The sequence below is a fragment of the Sander vitreus genome, chromosome 9 (assembly GCF_031162955.1).
Source record: "Sander vitreus isolate 19-12246 chromosome 9, sanVit1, whole genome shotgun sequence".
In the NCBI taxonomy this organism is placed as follows: domain Eukaryota; kingdom Metazoa; phylum Chordata; class Actinopteri; order Perciformes; family Percidae; genus Sander; species Sander vitreus.
Window position 1 is genome coordinate 8,768,037 of NC_135863.1, and position 22,578 is coordinate 8,790,614.

The following is a 22,578-nucleotide window of genomic DNA, read 5'->3' on the forward strand; positions in this document are numbered from 1 at the left end:
GACATCTCACTATCTGCGCGCTGCCTGTCCCCAGAACACACTGTAAAAAAAAACCGTCTCTGTAGACAGCCCAGGCTCCACAAACGACAACAAAAACAAACTGTGCCAACCTGCACCACGAAATATACACAAACAGTGTTCCAGTGTTCCTGCCAATAACCGACAATGGGGTGGGGGGGTTAGTGCGCGGAAGCACAGAAGGGAGGGAGAGGGGACGGTGTCACTCAACGGGATGAGGAGGAGGGAGGGGCGAGCTAGTCTCGTTTTGTTTGAAAATACTTTGAACGTCAACAAGAAGTAACATCACCCAACATCGCTTATAGCACCTTTAACCTGAGAAGAGTTAAATAGATCACATGCATCATTATGGAGGTAGCGAAAATGTGACTGTGGACAAAACAATATTGCAAATGACCACCATCATAATGCCTATATAGTTTTTCAAAAGCTAATCCTTAAAATAAGAACAGCAATCATGCAATGCCAAGTTTAAAGTCTTTAACTTAACGTAATGTTGGTGTGCTGAAGGAATTTCCCTGCAGATTTTGTTTTATTTTCTATCAGAGCACAGTACTAGACTTTTACAGAATATTTTATGGTGAGGATTTAAGGTAACATCCCAAAAGGAACTGATATTAAATTAATAAGAGGTTACTGATTACACAGAAATGCAGACTGTGTTCAATTACTCTTCTACAGGCAAGAATGCAGTTCAACAATACAATACAGTTCCTCTGTCTTGCTCCTGAAGTAAACTACTGGTTTTTTATTATTAAGGAATTTAACAGACTCAGTGTAATCTCCAAAACTCTCCCTCATGCATGTCTAACATGCTGCCCATCTGCTGAGTGGTTGTATTGCTGTAAAATGTAATGTACAAGGTGAGAGGAAAACTACTGACCTAACTGCTACAGCCTTAAGATAAAATAAAACTTTATTGTCCATTCACTAGGAAAGTTTCCTTGCATCACATGCTCCAACAATCGACAGACTAACATAAAAACAACATAAAAACATATGTAAGGTCATCCTCCAGCAGTCATCAAAAAGACATGATACAATATAAACATCTGACACGCCTGTCCCTCGTCACAAGCACATACATTATACATCCAAACATATATTATTTATGATTGTTATGAGCACAGTCCCTGTCTGAGTAAAAACAAATGTGGTGTAACCTTGGTGAAAATAATGTGTTTGTGTAAAGAGGTCAAGATAACACACTCTCAGACAGATACTGACTCCCGTCTGCCCTACTGTCTACTCACCCATTATGAATGACTGCATTTGTCTTTCTCCTTAGTGGGCTAATGTACAGTATTTGCATGCTGTGGTGGTGGTGGTGGTATCTTTTCCTACAGGACAAAGACTGTATATGTATCACAAGAATCATTCTCATGACTTGTGGTGGAAATCTGAACAAGATCTGAATAAAAGAGGATGCGAGACGAAACCTCTCTTTCATCTGGTTTATTTCATACGTGCATGTAGGGGAACAAGTCCTGCACAGATACACAGCAACCGCACAGGAGTTGAGCCCCTGAACAAGAGCAAGCAAAACCTTAAATACATTTACAAATGACTGGGCCTGTCATGTTTACAGATGATTTACAGATTGATTAATCCATTATCCTGTCTAAATCTCTTTACAATCCAACAGTTGTTCTACTATTATATACACATTTATATGGGATGGAAGCACTAAAAGTACCACACAGGAAGTAGGGGCCAGAACAAGGCTAAATTGAGTTCACTAATTCTAATACTGGCCAAAGGTTACTGTAGGGGAGGCCGGGGATAGTTGTAACATTTTTGACATTTCTGTCTGTATCTTGGAGCTCTTTGAAGCCAGTGTGTTCAAAATGTGATACAAACTAGTTACATGTGTCTGCTATTATATAGAGTAGCGGTTATCTCTGCAACCCAAACAGAAAATGCACGGTTTACTCTCAAACACAAGAAGGAAAATGTTACAATTTACCCCATGGTCTGGGTTAGTTGTACTATACCTTGGGGTGAAATGTAACATTAGCCGCTTTCCGACCAAGTAGTTACAGGAACGTAGTTATAGGAAAAGTCCACTTCTAAACAGATCTACTAACTACTCTCCCCCAAAACCGTTTTTCCCATTTGCATTCGCACTGACCAAGTGGCCATAGGGACTGTAGGAGGGGTAAGGGAGTGACGCAAGCATGGCAACGGTCTTTATAGCGTTAAAATCAGAAAACAAATACACCAAAAAAAGTATGACCTAAATACTAAATCTAATGTATATAGCATGTGTCATAATTTAAACAAGTCTCCCAAAGAGAAACGGGTTTTTATCTCTCTCCCCCGCCTCTGCCTGCTGCGCTGTTGACATGTGTGTGACTGTGTGTGTGTGTGTGTGTGTGTGTGTGTGTGTGTGTGTGTGTGTGTGTGTGTGTGTGTGTGTGTGTGAGACGGCCGGCCAGCGAGGTGGAGTTTAACTCCAAAAAGACAGTTAACCACAGGTTCCCGTTAATCTTATGATGGACATGTGTTGTGATATTTAAACAAACAAACTGTCAATGGCGAAATAAAAGCCTCTTATTTACGAGACCGGTCTGAGAGACCTCCAGCTTACAGCGGGGTCTCTGAGCATGACTGGCCGAACGACGAGCAGGCGGCCCGGGGCAGGTGCCTGCTGGCTGTCGCCTCACTTCATGGAGCTTCCCAACTCCGAAAACTTTGAAGCAAATTGTCAATTCGGCATCAATTTGCGCAAGACTGCCTATATTCGAAATCTAAACATTTCATTTCTCACCTAAAACGTTGTCAGAAGTGAAATTAGTGATGAATAAGATGGCGAAAATTGTTAAAATTGTCCCGTTGTTGGTCTGTCTGTAACGGAAACCCGACTCTCGTTGACCTAGGTTCATATGCTGAAAAGGGAACAGCGAAAAGACCCTGCCCTGAAGTAGGAGCTGAAAGAGTTACAGGAACTGCGGCCAGAGGGACTTAAAAATCCCCAAATTGATCCAGTCGGAACACGAGAAAAAAAGGGTTCTAGGAATTTTATGTTCTAGGAACTGCAAAAATCCCTCCAGTCGGAAAGCGGCTATTATGATATACACTGGGGTAAAATGTAACATCATGAAATTAGGATTATGACAAAAATTGATAGTGAAACTTTTATTCAACACTTAAATGACGGTCCAGCTTTCTTTTCCAAGACTGAAATTTAAAGAAAAAATATAAATACAACCAAAATTTAGTTTAGGTTACCAAGGTTCAAAATTTACTTTTTCATCCACCAGCAAAATGGCTATAGTGAATTCTACCAGCCACTCAATATATTACCATTGTTTTTCGGCTGGTGAGTGAAGCAAATCCACTGGCCACTTTTACCATATTTTACCAGCATTTGGCTAGTAGATTGTGCTATTTTGAACCCTGGTTTTTAACATTTTCTAACCCAGACTTTTACAACTAACCCAGACTGTTGTTGCCATGAACTAGCTTAATTTACAGCTAACAGCTAAAACATAAGCACTAACAACCTGCCTGAAAAATATCCACATAGACACCCAATAAACATGATTTAAGTTTGTTGAGGTTAGCTACAAAGCTGGCAATGCTATCACAAAAATAAAAGGTTAAAAAATACTTTCTTACCTAAAAATGTGTTTTTTCTTTCTAAAATGTGCAGTCTGTCACAGGGTGCTGCTTCTTCAAATGTGTAATACTAAACAGAGCATGTATATAGTGAATCAGGTGATTCAAAAAAAAATAATGTTATATTTACAGTCAGTTACAACCGTTAACAACTGACCCGTGTTACAACTACCACCGGTCTCCCCTAATACCATCATGAGACATAACAGAGCCGCGTTTATGTAGCCTATGGATAGTGTAGGATATATATTTTTTGTGAGCATAAAGTGAGAGGCTTTAGAGTTCATGAAGCTGACCTTGTGTCTCTGCTTCCTTGGGTTATGAGAGGCCATCTGTTTTTTTAGAAGTGATAAGATATTATAAAGGGAGTACGGGATATTGGCACCCAGGAAATGATTGGAAAGTGGAGAAAAGGCCTCTGACACTTGGCGAGGCTCTGTCGGTCCGTTAGGAGAGATAGACTCTGTCTTAATATGTAATATCTGATCCGTGTATACGTAGGTCTACTTGTATTCTGCAATATCATTCACTAAAGTTTGTTATATTTGAACAAATCCTGAGTTTTATTTACCAGTAAACGAACACTTAATATTTGAGGGTGTGAGGTGTAGTGATATAAGTGGAGTCAGATAGGTTATTTTGGCCTCTTTGGCCAGTCAAATTTATTCCTTCAATAGCAGCATTCATATATCGTTTTTTATGCATATTTGTCATTGGTTACAGAAAGTACAGGTCATAGTTCATCAGTTACATCGGCAGTCATTGTGTGTGTGTGTGTGTGTGTGTGTGTGTGTGTGTGTGTGTGTGTGTGTGTGTGTGTGTGTGTGTGTGTACAGTAATAAATAGTAGGCTACAAAATATAATACAAATATAATTAGGCTACAAATGGTACAGTGACAGTGAATGGTACCACGCGCAGATCTCCACCCCGGTCCAGTCTGCGGCGGTAATGTAGCAACCAGATGAAGAAATAGGCGTAGTAGAAGAAGAAAGAAGCGGAAGAGCGGCGGATGTTTTGATCTGTCGGCTTACAGTAAGTTCATTTACATTTACTTGGTTGTAAATTATAGATGTATTCCTACCAGGTGTGCTTTATTTCACCGAATCAATGTACGCGAACGATTCAAGATATCAAATAAGACAATTAGCTTGACCTGTAGCGGTTTTGTTGTTATTTTTCATCAGCAGCGTCATCTTAAAATAGCTAACGTTAACAGTAACATTTAACTTAGCTTTTGGTCGTGTGTCGTGTATCTAACAATCAGCTCAACACTTTGTATTTCACAGTGTTACCTTAGACATTAGTTTTATATTAGATGTATTAAATATAGTTATGTTTGTGTCATTACACAGTTCACCCTGTGTTAGCCCCAGTTTGTTACTCATGTAACGTTAGGCACGGTAAGGCAACTTTATATGACGTTAGCACATTGCATATGGAGACACTGGCACAAATGCTTCTTTTTTTGATGTGTGTGTATATATATATATATATATATACACATATATAGCCTTATTATATTATGACATTGTATTATGCCTCTGGGATTATTTATGTGTTGTAACGTTATGTATTGTGCTGTCATGTTATTGGACCATGAGTCCGTAATAAGGTCTTATCAGCAACAAGGCAATTCAAAGTGCTTTACATAAAACATTAAAGACCAATTAAAAGATGAATTAAAGAAAATAGAAAAAACAAGCTAAAATACAAAAATATATAAAATAGAAAAATAAAAGTTGCAGTGTAAGAAATTAACATTTACTTGATTTCCTAAAAGGCAGCATCAAATAGTAAAGTCTTCAGCCTTAATGTATAGGAACTGAGAGTTGCAGCGGATCTGCAGTTTTTTTTCTGTGGCGCATAAAAACTGAATAATATCAGAACTATCAGCGCTAAACTATGCAGTGCTTTTTGAGAGACAGGAAGCCAGTGTAAAGACCTCAGAACTGGAGTGATGTGATCCACTTTCTTGGTCTGAGTGATATACTCTCGAACAGCAGCGTTCTGAATCAGCTGTAGCTGTCTACTTGATAATTAAAAACAACTGGTCCGTATTTTTGAATTGACGATTACATTGACTTCTACCAGTTACATGAGAGGCACAAACTGGGACTAACCAGTTTGTGTGGCATATTATGGAAATAGATGCAGCCTTGTAGACAGGGCATTTAATCATTTAATATTAGGTGGTATTGCCAATATAATTTCAAATTAGTTTAATTCTGTATTAGTTAGACATATGGCACACTTTCCTGTTATATTGAGGTCGAGAGCCAAAGAAGGGGGGGTCTAGTTGAAGATTAAAATGGATGGATGTGTAAGGATGATGCATAGTCACTTAATACCTGCTTTCAAAATTACTTTTCATAGGAAAATGTCAAAAAAGTCAAAAAAGAGAAAGCGCAAGAAGTTGTCATCCTCAAGTGAAGAAGATGAGAAGGTAAGAAGGCATTCAACAGTGTTTACTATTGTTGCTATGGGTGGTTGATGTGGATAAAATACTGTATTTGGATACAGGTTATTTTATACCATGATATCAATATACAGTGGGGAGAACAAGTATTTGATACACTGCCAATTTTGCAGGTTTTCCCACTTACAAAGCATGTAGAAGTCTGTAATTTTTATCATAGGTACTCTTCAACTGTGAGTGACGGAATCTAAAACAAAAATCCAGAAAATCACATTGTATGATTTTTAAGTAATTAATTTAAATTTTATTGCATGACATAAGTATTTGATACATCAGAAAAGCAGAACTTAATATTTGGTACAGAAACCTTTGTTTGCAATTACAGAGATCATACGTCTCCTGTAGTTCTTGACCGGGTTTGCACACACTGCAGCAGGGATTTTGGCCCACTCTTCCATACAGACCTCTCCAGATCCTTCAGGTTTCGGGGCTGTCGCTGGGCAATACGGACTTTCAGCTCCCTCCAAAGATTTTCTATTGGGTTCAGGTCTGGAGACTGGCTAGGCCACTCCAGGACCTTGAGATGATTCTTACGGAGCCACTCCTTAGTTGCCCTGGCTGTGTGTTTTGGGTCGTTGTCATGCTGGAAGACCCAACCACGACCCATCTTCAATGCTCTTACTGAGGGAAGGAGGTTGTTGGCCAAGATCTCGCGATACATGGCCCCATCCATCCTCCCCTCAATACGGTGCAGTCGTCCTGTCCCCTTTGCAGAAAAGCATCCCCAAAGAATGATGTTTCCACCTCCATGCTTCACGGTTGGGATGGTGTTCTTGGGGTTGTACTCATCCTTCTTCTTCCTCCAAACACGGCGAGTGGAGTTTAGACCAAAAAGCTCTATTTTTGTCTCATCAGACCACATGACCTTTTCCCATTCATCCTCTGGATCATCCAGACGGTCATTGGCAAACTTCAGACGGGCCTGGACATGCGCTGGCTTGAGCAGGGGGACCTTGCGTGCGCTGCAGGATTTTAATTCATGACGGCGTAGTGTGTTTCTAATGGTTTTCTTTGAGACTGTGGTCCCAGCTCTCTTCAGGTCATTGACCAGGTCCTGCCGTGTAGTTCTGGGCTGATCCCTCACCTTCCTCATGATCATTGATGCCCCACGAGGTGAGATCTTGTATGGAGCCCCAGACCGAGGGAGATTGACCGTCATCTTGAACTTCTTCCATTTTCTAATAATTGCGCCAACAGTTGTTGCCTTCTCACCAAGCTGCTTGCCTATTGTCCTTTAGCCCATCCCAGCCTTGTGCAGGTCTACAATTTTATTCCTGATGTCCTTACACAGCTCTCTGGTCTTGGCCATTGTGGAGAGGTTGGAGTCTGTTTGATTGAGTGTGTGGACAGGTGTCTTTTATACAGGTTAACGAGTTCAAACAGGTGCAGTTAATACAGGTAATGAGTGGCGAACAGGAAGGCTTCTTAAAGAAAAACTAACAGGTCTGTGAGAGCCGGAATTCTTACTGGTTGGTAGGTGATCAAATATTTATGTCATGCAATAAAATGCAAATTAATTATTTAAAAATCATACAATGTGATTTTCTCTCTCACAGTTGAAGAGTACCTATGATAAAAAATTACAGACCTCTACATGCTTTGTAAGTAGGAAAACCTGCAAAATCGGCAGTGTATCAAATACTTGTTTTCCCCACTGTATAGGTGGTATAATGTCACATAAAGTCGGGGGAAAATCAGTTGAGAAAGTGTTCAGCAGAATATTGAATGAATCAACGTGTTTCAGCTCTAGTCTCACCGTACCGTACAGTATATATGCATTGTATATTGTCTAACAACCAACTGTAGGTGTTTCTGTCATCAAGGGTCTACTCTGTACTCACAATAAGCTGCTCCCAAGAGATTTAATGTTTTGTTTTTTGTTTTCAGGCATCCAAGAAACAAGATGTTACCAAGAAGTGCAAACATGGCAAGAGAAAGCAAGATGTAAAAAGTCAGGAGAGGTTAGATACAGTATACTTGACTTTAACAACAAATTAATATTTATATTATGTAGTTGAAAATCATTCAGGTAATTAATATGTTTGTTAATTATCACTGACTGATATTTCGTCTGTTCTTCTACATGTAGCTGTGCAGCAAAACCGGAAAATTGTGCTTTTTCTACCGTTAAAGATGTTTCCCAAAGCACCCGCCAGATCAAAAAGCCTGTCTACAGACTGGCAAAAACACAAGCAACAGACCAGAAACCTGTTAATAAGGAAGAAGAATGTACAAAATCAAAACGTGTCTTAGTGCCATTCCATTGGGGAAAATGCTCTAGTAAAACAAAAAATTATATTTCAGGGAACGAGAATACTGTCAGTGGGAGTAAGACTGTGAAAATGGGACACTTAAAATCCTCGAACAATGCATGTACAGTTCCTCAGAGGACAGACAAGACATCTAATGAAAGATCAGATAAAAAGTCTTCCCAAAGGAGCCCATCAAAAAGAAAAAAGCAGCTAACGAGTCCCAGTTTGGTTTCTGCTGAACAGAAAGAACAGAGGCAGGATGTCCTGGAGAGGGAGCGCAGAGCTGAGGAACCATCAAGGACTGGAAATGACAGCAACACCATCAAGACCAGGGAACCAGGCAAGACTTCCTCCGCTTTCAAGGACACTTCATGGCAAAAGAGAACCGAACTGTTCGAGAAGATGTGCCAAAGGCATAAAAAAAATAAAGCCAAAAGGAGCCTGTGTACAGAAGCCAAAACCTCCTCTTCCTCTACCACAAAGCATTCCTCCACTTCAGCCAAGCAGACTACCTCAGTGAGTAGCTCAAATGTGGTGAAGAATGTCACTTCAATCCCAGGGAATGCCACATCAGTGTCACATAAGACAGCTAAGTCAACATCTGCTCAGCAACAAAAATGCTCTATCGCATCATATCTGCCTCTTAATTTTAAGATACCAAAAAAGGTTCAACCAAGGCCAGTAGGTAGCACCGGTAGGGATAATGATGCTAGTTCTACAAACAGAAATCTCAAACATGGGACTGAGATTTCAGCCTCTGGGGCCTCAAGGAGCAACTCCAAGCAGGAAACTGTCCAACAAGCTCACAGCTGTTTGGATGTTACACCTAGTTGTTCATCTGAAGGACAAGATAAGAGGTCATCTTTGTCAGATCAACTCCCAGCTACGTCTCATACCGTCACTGAGCCGTGGTATGACCAGGTAATAAAAAGCATAATTCATTTAATGTGAACAAGTCAGTCTTTGTTTTACATTTATTGTTTATCTTGACAAAAATGATTCAAATAATAAAAAAATTCTAGCTAGTATGTTAAAATTACATCAGTATTTTGTTGTTGCAAAATGGCAGAGATTGTTTGTTTTTTTAAAATGTGTTTTTCTTTAGATGCAAGTGGTTGAAGAGCTACATCTTGCCCGTTCTGAGAAGAGATTGGAGGTGAATGTAATGCAAAGCTATGGAGAATTAACCTGTATGGACATAGACCTTCCAGAAGAGGGGGCTGCAGACACCTGTAAGTTTTATTGTTTTATTGGTAGATGCTTGACATCTGGTACACTCATAAGTGTAAAATGTAAACGCTTTTTGGAATGTAGTCTCAAATGACCAAATGCAGGCACTATATGTTAAGTTCAAAAGTGTATGCATTGTATTGGCCTTACATTTAGTATGATTTACCTGAAACATGATACGTAAGCAAAACAAAAACTTTTGCCTCAGAATGACACATGACGATATTTACAAAATAAGACCTGTCAAGTTACAATTTTAGATTCCTCACCGGCTTCTGGAATCAGGTTTCCGAATATAGATTAGTGTCTCCTCCTGTCCTTGAAAATCTTGTAATTATTTTAAGATTATAGAGTAACCCCACAGAAGATGCGAAAAAGATAATAGTGCCATGTAGGTAAAACATGAGGTCACATAAAAAGCTCAACAATTCTGACCCGTAACCTTCACAGGCACTAAACTTACGCTGAAATTGTTATGTGCAATTTTATTTATTTTATTCAGTTGTTAACTTTTGACAGTCAACAAACAATTCACTAAACATGAACTTTTTACAGGTAAACAACCTCCTCAGCAAGACCTAATCCTTGTTTTGGACACCAACATTCTCCTCAGTCACCTGGATTATGTGAAAAAGATCAGATCTCACGGCCTTGGAGGTGTTGACATTTATTTTAATACTTGATGTTTCTTGTAGAATGATTTTTAATGATTTTATATGTCATATATTGATATAACACATGCCATTATAAAAGGTATCCAGATAGTTTATTACTCCCAAGCTTGTTCATTTGTAAGCTAAATGCTAGAAGTTATTCAGCAGCAGTGGCTGAACTATCATTACACATCATCAAGAGATGTCCCCACCCTTTTAAACACACCATATGTTTGCATCTCTAATAGAAAGAAGCAATACATGTTTACCTGTCCTCAGCCCTCTTTGTTTAATTTTGTGTTTGCCCTTATTCCTTGCCCTTACATTTTCCGTATCATTTTAATTAATTGAGTTATATTTTAGGACTACTGAATGATGTCAAGTCCTGATACAATGATCATAGCACACTTTAGGAGCAGGAAGGTAATCTAAGTATGCAAAGAGGAGACCATGTTAACCAGCATCTGCTCATAAAGAAAGAATTTCATCACAAATTCAAAAAAGTGGAAAAGGACATTATCATTGGGACATTATCATTAAAAAAAAACATATCCAAAGAAAGTAGGATTTCCACATTTTTGGGATTTTCTTCTATTCATGATGAAATGCACTTAAGTTTTGAAATATGGAATCATCACTACTTTGCTTTCTCCCCACTTCATGCTCTCTTAGCCTTGGGATTCCCTATAGTCCTGATCCCCTGGGTGGTGCTTCAGGAGCTGGATTCCCTAAAAAGGGGGAAAGGCCTGTCAGGTTCTGTGGCCCACCTGGCAACTCCTGCCATCTCGTACATTTACAACTCTTTGAAGAATCGGGAACCTCACCTCTGGGGGCAGTCTATGCAGCAGGCCGCTGAGAGCAGCAGTGAGTGCTGATTTAAGGAAAATTTCAGTGCACTGAAAGTAGTGTTAATTTATTACAACCTAGTATGGAACCTAAAGGTTAAGAGTGGTTATTGTCTTCATACGCTGTCCATGAGCCCATATCAGATTTATATTTGGGACTGTTGGGTGTTATCTTAGACATAAACATGATGGCTGAGCAGGCTAATATACATAAATGTCACCCGTCGTTACAAAAGATCACACATCAAACATTACAGAAATTTGCAGGCAAAACAATAAGCACTTACGTGGAACATTTCTGCTTTTTCTATGGGTAAAAGCATCACAATATAATAATATATCTTTCATATCAACACTCAAGTCCTTGTGGGATTTTTGGCTGTAAACATTTTTTTTTGTTCTATTAGAGCCTGATCATTGACTTTGATGGGTTTGCATGATTTATTTTTTGCAATTAGAGCCAGTATTTTGAAAGTTTATTATTGAGCATGGTATAGTGTTTAAGTTGTGGGAGATCACATCATGTTATTCCTTCTATAGAGCTTTTCTACCTTTACAGTAAGCTATTACATAAACAGCAACAGAGCTGCCATGCATCCCTGCCCAACACTAATATAAACACTAGGTGGCACTAGCACTAAGCTTGTCCTCCACAATTCATCTTCATAGCATACATTGTGAGCATCTCAAGGGCAGCCATGCATAAGGTAACCCACTTCTTAGCTGTATGTAATATTGATCAGACATCAATATTTCAACAGTGGTATGAGAATATCTTCCAAAAGATCTGTGAAAAGGAGATTTAGCAGAGATAGTGTTTAAGTATTTCGGAGGATATAAGCATTTAGTGCATCTCCTAAAAATAGGCCTGAGATCTCCATCTTGTTTTCTTCATATTCCCCCTTGTCTTTAAAAGAAAAAAGACACCCTGTTGTTGTACAGTGTGGTAACACACTTACCATGAGCTATCAGTATCGTGAATTAAACATGTCTCTTTGTCCTTATACAGACTGTTTCTCTCTGTCACTCTTGTCTTCCTGTCCCTTACTCTTTCTCTTTGTCCCTCCTTGTCCCCAGATGGTCTGAATGCTGAGAATAATGATGATAGGGTGCTGCAGTGCTGCCTGCAATACCAGAGTCTCTACCCAGAGTGTGCTCACATTCTATGCACGTGAGTTCCCCCTCCCCCTATGGTATACTGCTGCTGCTGCAGAGTCTGTGTCCTCTGCAAATAATGCACATGCATGTGACACAGTGGGTCCAACCAGATAGTTCCAGTTGGAATAAAAGAAAGAGAAGGCCAGACAGAGTAATTAGGCAAGAATAGATGTGCTGAGCAGGGATTAGTTCAGGGATTTTTCGGCTTACATAGTGGGGTGGCCATTGTGTTGTTTCACCTACTTTTTCCTTTTAGCCTACTTCTCTGACTGCCATTATTTCCACACATGTAATTGATCATTTTGCTAAATTAAAGGAGAAGATAGTGGGCAGACATTCGATTAGTGTTGCACAGCAACAGGTCAGATCACTCTGGATTCGGTTTTACCCACCAAACCTCCAGGCTGCTGTAAAATAGATGTGTCTTAATGTTGTTTGTGTGATCACTGCCATATAGACTTGCCTGATTTAAAAAAACAACAACATGTTATTCCCTCTTTTCTCTCTAGTAATGATAAGAACCTATGCAGTAAGGCCCTCCTGAGTGGGGTGAAGGCCCTCAGCAAGAGTGATTTAGAGGCAGAGGTTGGAAGATCCAGACATGGCTTTCATCCTCTGCAAAACATTAAGACTCCCATGCTGCCTCACATCAGCCCTCCTGTCTCCTCACCAGTGCTGAGCAGGAGCTATACGCCAGTCCAGCCACACAGTCAAGAGAGAACAGGCGTTTCTGTAGAAGAGAAAGGTGAGTCAGGGATTAATGTGTGCTTCTTGCAAATGACCGGCCATATTCCATCATAGTGTTATAGTTAACAGCACATTCCATCCAATATGGGTGTGCAAAAAAATCCATTCATATTCAAATCGCAATTCAAGCTCTGCCGATTCAAAATTGATTCATATTCGAATCGCAATTCAAGCTCTGCCGATTCAAAATTGATTCATAGAATTCGAAAAATCAATTCATTTTTTAATTTTTTTTTATTGTATGTTTACTGCAATCACATGGGAAAAGAAACTACATTTACATACTGTGAATCGTTTTTGCCTGCCTGCCATGTCTTCCCAGCCCTTCCAATTTCCGTGTTTTCTTTGCCTCACTTCAGGTCCATCTGTGTTCAATTCAGGTGACGTGTTAGCAGTTTTAACAAACAAAAAAGGAAATATAATAGAGTTTTAATTAGTGTTAGAGTTAAAATAATTATGATATGCTCCTGCTCTCTCTCTCCTACTGCACATACATGCATATAATCATGTAATGTAAAGAATAACTGCAGTTTTGCATTATGTGTTAATTGTGTGTATCTACTAATATACAATATGTATGTATGTAACTGATCACAGATGACAAGCGGCTGACCAAAAGAGAGGATGAAGAGAAAACAAACTGGGACCGTGGCTTTGTTTCTAAACTAGAAGACTGCCTGCGAGAGGTGCTGTCTGATGTGTTAGAGGTGGAGATGAAGGCTGCTTACCAAGAGCTCTGGCTAGAGGTACAACTGTGTTTCACTTTATCTTTTAGACAATATTTTAAATACTGGTTTGCATTTTAAACTTAGAGAACTAATGTCTTGTATTTAGTGCTGCACATTGCAATTGCAATATCAGTCAAAAATAATCGCAATTACATATTTTCCTCGTATCGTGCAGCCCTACTGGTATTCATTAATTGATTAAAGGCAAGAATTTGGTTTAATCTTTGCATGAGTTTAATGACTCTTATAAGTCATCTTAGATCAGATTTATGGGTTTTTGTGTGGAAAATTGTAATCTCTTGTGTGCCATACAGGAGTCTAGATGCGCCAGATTGACTGACATTTTGAAAATTGCAATATGTTTTATTTTTCGTGTTGGCTTTTGATTGTTTTGTTTTTTTGTCAACAGATAGTTTACCTGAAACCACCATGGACTCTTCAAGATGTCCTGCATTGTTTAAAAAAGCACTGGATTGCTGTTTTTGGGCACATTGTCCCACGGAGGAAGCAGCAAACAGTTTTAAACCTCATCGACTTCTTCAACTCAGGTATGTAGGTGGATGAGGGGGAAGGGCTATGATGTATTTGAGGGATTTTCAACATGACGTCTTCTAATGAGCACATATTTTTAAAGTGATTTTTTTTCTTATGAACAAAAACATATTTATTTTATTATATTTTACCCCAGTTAAAGATTATTAAAGATCCAGTACAGTCTTAGGGTTTTTTTTGTGCCAGAAATAGATAAATAATGTCTACAAACAGATAATAAATAAATAATAATTAAATCAAGTCAGTTTAGAAAGAAGCTTTTATCTTTAGCTGTGCAGCCATAAGGTTTGATTTCTAATATGGCATACGTTGTGTGCAGTACATCAACTCAAAGTGTGTTAACCTCTGGCATTGTTTTTTTTGGCGTATTCTAATCTTCCTTCGGATGTGAATAATATATTTTGAAAACAACAACAAACTTGAGATACTACATGAGATACGAGAGCAAAAAATGTTACCTCTGTGGAAACGACCAAGCTGAGCTCCCAGAGGTGTATACATGCAAAGATATTCTTTGTTTCATTGTAACAGTTTTAAGACCGTAAGCCGAGCATTTTTTTTCTCCTTTTTATTCTTCTCCGGACAGCGGTGTTGAGATACTGAGTCATCTCCCAAATAAAACCCTTACTCCACTGGGGTATGATGTGGTCTGTACTGCACTAGAACCCTACAAAACTACATACAGAATCAGGTCATCTGCTAAAACAGGACACTCCAATGTGTGTCGGAAATATGCTGAGTTGTCCACTGCAGCATTTCTTACTCTGGATCTCATCACTGGATCCAATTAAATTACACTAAGTGTGTGTGTGTGTGTGTGTGTGTGTGTGTGTGTGTGTGTGTGTGTGTGTGTGTGTGTGTGTGTGTGTGTGTGTGTGTGTGTGTGTGTGTGCGCGCGCGCGCGCCTCTCTCATTCAATCTCTGTGTCCACCTGTCTGGGGGTGACTGCTACATCTCTTGCTCTGTGTATCCTTGGTACACTAACACGATTCGGGATTTCTTGGTACCACGCAGCCTGGCTCTGTGCCAGGACTGTGAGAGGAGGACGAGGAGGGGGAAGAAAGGAAGGAGGGATAAACTGAACAAGAACAAATCTAGGAGTGGAAAAGTACTGCGAGTGTGTTTGTTGTTAGCTGTAGCTACACTTGTGAGGACAGACCTTTTAGTTCAGGTAACTTCAGGCACATATTACTGCGTATTGATAACTGCTTAGGTTACAGTGAGGGTAAGGGTTACTGAAATGTATGTATCTGTTATTGTTAAGGTTACTTTAAGGTCCCACAGAATTAATGTGAAAGTCCATACAATGTCCTTTCAAGTATTCAGTATAGCAAAAACAGAGTTGGACATAAGACACATGCTCACAGTCTCTCAGCTGACTTGTTATTGGCCACAGTGTCTAGCCGCCTGACTCTTTTGTTCCTCTTACAGGGCTATACACACAACACATCCATCTTCTTTTTGCCTAGGTGTACCAAAAAACTGGCAACTGATTGTCTGTATATTTTGAAGTGCATCTATGTGCATCTACTGGCACTGACCCACATGATGGGTGATATCTATCTCTCATGTGTTTACCCAGGTGAAACTATGGACTGTAACGCTACCTCAGCGGCCCTCCAAGAAGCTAAGGAGCTTGTGAAAGCGTTTGGGAAAAGTTCAAGCCGTGTTCCCAGTGCCATCTCCATAATGGACAACATTTACAATAAGCTACAACCGCAGGTCAGCTAGGAGCAAATTAGACACCTCAAAGTATTCCACTTCCGGTCTGTTCAAATAGTTTCCTCCTTTTCTACGACTGCACTCTCTGAATTGTTTTTACATTGTGGTGGTTTGGAAGCACAGAATATTTTCATACCCTGTTTGTATCGTGTGATATGTTTATACCCAGATAGCAAGTGGGGAAAATCTATTCTCTTTTAGATTTGAAATAACAAATGATTAACAATGATAATAACCCAGACAGCAGGATGCATTTTCATACTATACACAGGTTTTTAATTGACACTATTGGATTTTATATCTTCATGTGTGTGTGTGTGTGTGTGTGTGTGTGTGTGTGTGTGTGTGTGTGTGTGTGTGTGTGTGTGTGTGTGTGTGTGTGTGTTTGTGTGTGTTTGTGTGTGTTTGTGTGTGTAGTGGGAATCTCCTGCCTGTGATGTTGTCATGAATGATGATGATGAAGACAAACAACCCACATCTGCTCAGGTTTCTCACCAGGAAGTATGGGCCCTGTTTGAGAACATCTGGTCTAATGTGTTCCAATTAAGGTGGGTGTAACATGGATTTGACTGATGCAGTACTGGGATGATTCTACTGCAGACATTTGAGAATGATATGTTACAGATTTGAAGAAAAAATGCCTTGATTTTTACCTGGACTTTATGTCGCCTTACATTCAAAGGTTGTTGTTTCCTGCTGCAAGAAGACACCATTATATAGAGTGTATGAGGTCTCTTGCAACACTTCTGCTAATAGAATGTGTAGTGGAAAGTAGAAAGAAAATTAGCAGGAACAAAACAATTTGGAGCTTGTTTATTTTTATATTATTGTGTTTTTTTTATTCCATTCCACTGACCCCTAAGGTCATTTGTTTCTGTCATGTTTCAGCTTAGAAGTGTTCAAAGCTCTGGGCTTTGACCCTCACACCATGCAGAGGGCTCAGTCAGCGGGAGGCCCTCCGCCACCACAGGACGCCTTGGTCTGTTTGCACAAACTGTCCTCCATGGTCTCACAGCTGCTCCAAGCCTTCAGCAGGTATCTCAACCAACTCATATCATTGCTGTCCACTAGACATTCTGCTTCTCTCCCTGTTAGCCACCATGTCCTCTATGTTAACTTTATATTACTCACTTTGTACAACTTGTATGTGAAAGGAGGTAGCCTGAACCCACAAAGATTTATCACTCGACTATGCAGTTCCCTTCAGCTCTACAGAATATTAAATAGAAAGTATATACTGGCCATTTAAATATATTAGGCTACCAAAAATAGTGACATATAACACACTGAAATAAATATGGCCCTGATACAGATCGTGCAGGCCTACTCAGGAGATGGTGGAGAACAAATGCAGAGCTAAAAGGACTGCCTTGTATACCAAAGTTAAACTTGATTGCTATAGCTGTATCCATATGCAAAATGTGTTACAGACCCCGTGTTAATCCTCTGTGGGTTTAAAGAGCCCGGGTCGGATGAGAATAAATTGAGGTCAAAAATGAGGTTTCTGAGCAGGAATTCTGTGGCACCTCTGAAAACCTCTCCTGCAACACCCTCCATAACTATTGTGGCGATCTCTTTTCATCGTACCAACTTCGTTAAACCCTCTGACTTAACCTTCCTCATGCCTTCACAGGTGTGTTTCACCTTTGTCTGGACAACCAGTCCCTCTAAGAAGCCCCTTTAAACTGTCCTTCACCTGTCGTTAACCAGCCTACGCCTTCCTGTGCCCTAATTATATGTATGAGTTGTATGCTCTCAGCTGTCAGGCCCTATTTGGCATGTAGTGTTAGTGTGTTAATCTGCTTAACCTTGTAGCTTTGCCTTATCACGTTTGCCATGACGCAACAGAAAGCACTACACTGTAAGCACTGCTTAATTTCTCACAATGCCTTCGAGAAGGAAATTGCTAACAGTTATGCCTGAGATGTCTTCACCTCCTGTAGGCTTTCCCATGGTATACTCAGGCATGCAGTGGCATCTCAAAATATTTGTACTTGCACAACATTCTTGCAGTCAACTTGTTTCCCGTTAGGTTAGTGATGATTAACATTGTTGTCATGGCAAGTACAAGAACACATTCCACAATTTAGAATTCTTTCAGCTCCATTAATATAATCCAACTACTTTAGAAAGATGGCTAGATAGGATATTACGATATTAGTTAGCTAATAATTTGGTCACTCAAGTCTTCACAATTTATCTGTCCTATTATTTTGCACTTTCTATTGCTCTCTTACACACACACACACACACACACACACACACACACACACACACACACACACACACACACACACACACACACACTCTTTGAGGGCAGGGAACAATGAATCCAAATGGCAAGATGTCTGTTGATCCCTCTGTTTCATCCAGGTGTAACTCTGACCTCTTGCTCTCTCGGCCTACAAAACCAGTATAAAAGACTTTTCCTTTGGTTGTGATGTACTCCTGAAAATAACCTTAAAAATGTGTGTGCCGATTAAATCAAATTGTGTTTTGTGTCTGCTGTGGATTATTTTGTTATCTCTCGGTCGGTTGTGCTCCCCTCTGAATGTGTAACATGTTGCTTCATGTAGGAAACATCTTGTAGAGCAGGACCTGTACAACCAGTAAAAGCAGTGATAAGAATTTGGACAATGTTTTTAACAACAAGACAAGTGTTTTTTTTGTTTTTTTATATCTGTGGTGATAGATGAAGAAAAGAAAAATGGTGCTCTTGCAGGGTTTTGTCAGCTCACTGGCTATAAAACAGACAAAATAGCCCTCTTAGATCATTATCCACTAAACTCCTAAGTATGTGTCCCAGGTGCACTTTATTACCACTTCCACCCACCAGGCCTTTATAACTCCAATGTTTATTGTGTTTGCCAGCCTTTGTCTGTCTTTGTGGGATGTTAATCAGTCTGAAGAGGAGCAGTGTCCTCCAAAAGTTGTTTGTAATGATAATACAATTTTTTTTTTTGCATGTGGAGCTGTAAGTGTGCACTCTATTGTTCTGACACTGATAATCCTAAAAACCTCAACAAGTTCTACCACAACTGCATCCTCTTTTAAAAGCAGATTTTGTTAGATCTTGCTTTTCTCTCAAGCTTGTAGTCACCGTGTGTGTGTGTGTGTGTGTGTGTGTGTGTGTGTGTGTGTGTGTGTGTGTGTGTGTGTGTGTGTGTGTGTGTGTGTGTGTGTGTGTGTGTGTGTCTTTGCTCAATTGTGTGGCTTTTGTAGATATATGTGAAAGTTGTACATGTTTGTGATGGATTTCCCCTTTGGTGTGAAGCACATTGAGTTTATTTTAAACTTCACTTCACTTAAATGTTCAGCTATTAGTTATAAATACCACACCCACCTCTCACCCAATGTCTGCTGGAATTCCCTTCTAAAGGATAAGCAAGTATAGCTAATGGAGGGATGGATGCTTACACATGCACTCAATATAAACATGGTGGTTGTGTTCGATACCTTTCTGCAATAACAGTGAATTCTTTCGAATTTTTTTAGCACACTTATATATGCTTATCTATACACATGCGTGTGTGTGTTGGGCTGCTCAAGTACCGTTGCCTAGGAGACAGCCAGACTAATTTCCACATGTTTGAGCGGAGCTATGACTCATTTCATACAGGCTATCTTTTTTTCGTCTCCCTCTCACTAATTTTTCTCATTCTGTGGACACTAGACATGGATAATTTAGGTCTCTGCTAAAATTACCATTTTCTATTCCTCAATCTTCCCTCCTCTACTTGCTTTCTTTTTGTCTGTTACTTTATTTTTTCCTAGGCCTTCAGGGTAGCCCTCTGTAATAAAGCTATTGACAGTGGTTTGCGTGTGTGGAGTTGGGTTAAGTGCATGGTGATGAATAGGTGGAGAAAACATTCAACTATCTGTGTATTCATTTTATCTGCTGCTGTGCCAAAATATTGTATATAAACTAAAAAGAGAATTATGTACACTGGAGGTAGGGGTAGCAGGACAGAATACATTGAAAACGTCTTATTGCATGTAGTTTAATTTACTCTTACAGTAGTGAAAACAAAGGATTGATTCACTTACACTGACCAAATGCTGCACTGAGGTAATAATTAAAATATCACACCTTTTCAGGCTTCACCTGGAAGAGAAGTCATCTCTAAAATGTGTGTTTTTCTTCATCCCAGTGTCTTGTCCTCAGCTCCTGGTTTAGAGGAAGTCCAGACACTGCTCGGCATCATCCACTCTAATAAGGTTGGTGCCATTTCACAGTTATTGCTATCAAATTAGATGGGTGCCTTTTTCAAATATGTCCTTTGTCATGTTGAACTCACCTTGACCTGTTCATTTTCAGCTCAGCTCATATGCCTTGTGTTTCAGATTGTTGATGTGGATGCCAGATTGACAGCAAAAGACCTTCTAGATTGTTTCTCACAACAAGACTACAGGTAGGACACACACACACACACACACACACACAAAAAAAATAATAATGATTATTATAAGTATTATAAGTATTGTTGATACAGAGCATACATTTAAATGGTTGCTGTTACACTATGACTTCTGTCTGTGGTAAATCAGATGGATTTGTTTTGACTCAACTCACACAGTTGCTACAGATTTTTGTTTTTAAGACGTTATATAGATTTCTCAATATATGCACTACTTATTCACTCCTAATTCCGCCGATATCAGCTTGACCAGATAGATAGTTAAATTGTCTCCCTCTTCTGATAGATTGAGGATTCGTATTTTGTTGTTTCATCTCATCTCATTCTGTTTCCTTGGGCATCTCACTCAACCTCCAAATATTGAAGTAGTTCTTCCACATAATTAATTTTCTTTTCTTGTGAATTGATGTGCACTACTTGCTTGTGCAAGTCGGAGAAGAGAGATTTCATTTTCTTGTCCAGTGATTCAACTTAAGTTTCAAAAGATTTCACTTTATGTTCAACTGACACCAGCATCAACATTCTTTTCTCAGCTTAAAATGCTTTACCTATGCATTACTGCCCTTTGCGTCTCCTTGTTCTTTTTTCTCTTCGTCTCTGGCCTTTGAGGAAATGGTTGATTTGATTGTCAGCGTTTCTATTCACTGACAAATGCGGCAGATTTCTCAAATCTTTTACAAATATAAACTTGTACTTGCTTCAAGCCTATCTTATCGCTTCCATATGTTTTAACATCCAGGACGAGCTTAGCGTACGTTTTTGTCACTTTCCTTTGGAGGTTAGGTGCATTAAAACTAGTGAAATAGATCCAGCGCCTTGATTTAACATGTAGCCACTGAGTTTGATGTATGTGTATAGCAACGACTTTCTTCTGACCAGAACGACAATGTTTGATTGCAAGTCAAACAAATTATCAAGTTGTGCTCTTTGTAGAAGCATGCCCGGGCAGGTACTGTATGTGTGTTCTTTATTCAGTGTCATTACCGTTAGTTTGTCATGGTTGCCCTCCTCACAGATATCCCCAGCAGAGCCCTGACAACAACGGTGGCCATGTCAACAGTTGCAAACAGTTGTGTGTGTGTGTTATTAACATATTTCTTTGAAAGAAAGCTTCATAGATCTTTGTACTTTTGTAATCTAATACGCACACCACATTCAATCAACTCATTTATATTTGACACATCGTACAAGGTACAATTCCAGTGAAATGTTATTACCCACTAGGCTGGCATATAATGGGACTGCTATGCAGTTACCTGGATCACAAATCACTTGTTTTGTTAGCTGTTGAAACACGCACACATGTTGTCTTTCTGGGTCAGGATTTATCTGTTGCATTGAAAAGAATGATGCTGGTTCTGTGCTAAGTTGACCTTTTCAAGTGGCAGTGAGAATTAGAAATACATGTTTGATCGGCTTTATTTGAACCATGGAGATTAAACAGTGCATGGACTGCTCCTGAATGGACTCCCATAAACTCTTTAAAGCAAGTGTTGACTTAGCAAGCGTAGCTGGGATCACAACTGAAGTGAGGTATGTGTCACTTCACCAGGCTATTGTCAATGCCATCGATCTCACACACCTTATTTCAACCTGTGGCTTATTTATGATTATTTTTAAGTTGAAAATTGTAAGTATCTTTTGGAAGGAGTTATCTTGTATCTCGGAAATTATCTGTAAGCACTACAACACACTTAAAGGTGCACTATGCGTTCCTGCATGGTTTGCGTATGCGTGATTTCATTCTCTCCTTGATCCGCTAGCTGCCTGCCCCCTGAATACACTGTGAAAAAGCCCGGTCTCGTGAGACAACACAGGGGGTGTAAACGTCAAACAAACACTAGGGGGACAGGATAGGCACCAAAATATAACAAAAACGTTCCAGCCAATCACCGACAAGATGGTTGGGGGAGGGGGTGGGGATTAGTGACAGTTAGTCAGTTAGTCATGACAGTTACGGAAACATGGGGGGAGGGGCGAGCTTGCTTTTGTTTTGTTTGAAATTTACTTGGAACGTCAACAGAAGTAATGTCATGCAGGAATGCATAGTGCACCTTTAAAATGATGCACAAAAACACTGATGGATTCAAGATCCATTATAATAAAGTTATTAGGGCCCGAGCACGAAAGTGCAAGGCCTCAACGGTGCCTTGCACT

General features: G+C 39.6%; 1 protein-coding gene across 3 annotated transcripts in view; it reads left to right on the forward strand.

Moving 5' to 3' along the window:
- The first annotated feature begins 4,591 nt into the window (after positions 1 to 4,591).
- Positions 4,592 to 22,578, forward strand: part of swt1 (SWT1 RNA endoribonuclease homolog) — a 28,860-nt gene continuing 10,873 nt past the window's right edge. The window contains exons 1-16 of one of the 3 annotated variants that reach the window (XM_078258573.1): positions 4,592 to 4,672; positions 6,014 to 6,083; positions 8,004 to 8,077; positions 8,206 to 9,289; positions 9,474 to 9,600; positions 10,154 to 10,255; positions 10,924 to 11,115; positions 12,174 to 12,267; positions 12,764 to 12,999; positions 13,599 to 13,747; positions 14,139 to 14,277; positions 15,864 to 16,003; positions 16,421 to 16,551; positions 16,892 to 17,038; positions 20,155 to 20,221; positions 20,348 to 20,415. In XM_078258573.1, coding sequence (XP_078114699.1) covers positions 6,018 to 6,083; positions 8,004 to 8,077; positions 8,206 to 9,289; positions 9,474 to 9,600; positions 10,154 to 10,255; positions 10,924 to 11,115; positions 12,174 to 12,267; positions 12,764 to 12,999; positions 13,599 to 13,747; positions 14,139 to 14,277; positions 15,864 to 16,003; positions 16,421 to 16,551; positions 16,892 to 17,038; positions 20,155 to 20,221; positions 20,348 to 20,415 — 2,816 coding nt within the window. In that variant the 5' untranslated portion in view covers positions 4,592 to 4,672; positions 6,014 to 6,017. The other 2 variants (XM_078258572.1, XM_078258574.1) reach the window with 2 other exon arrangements.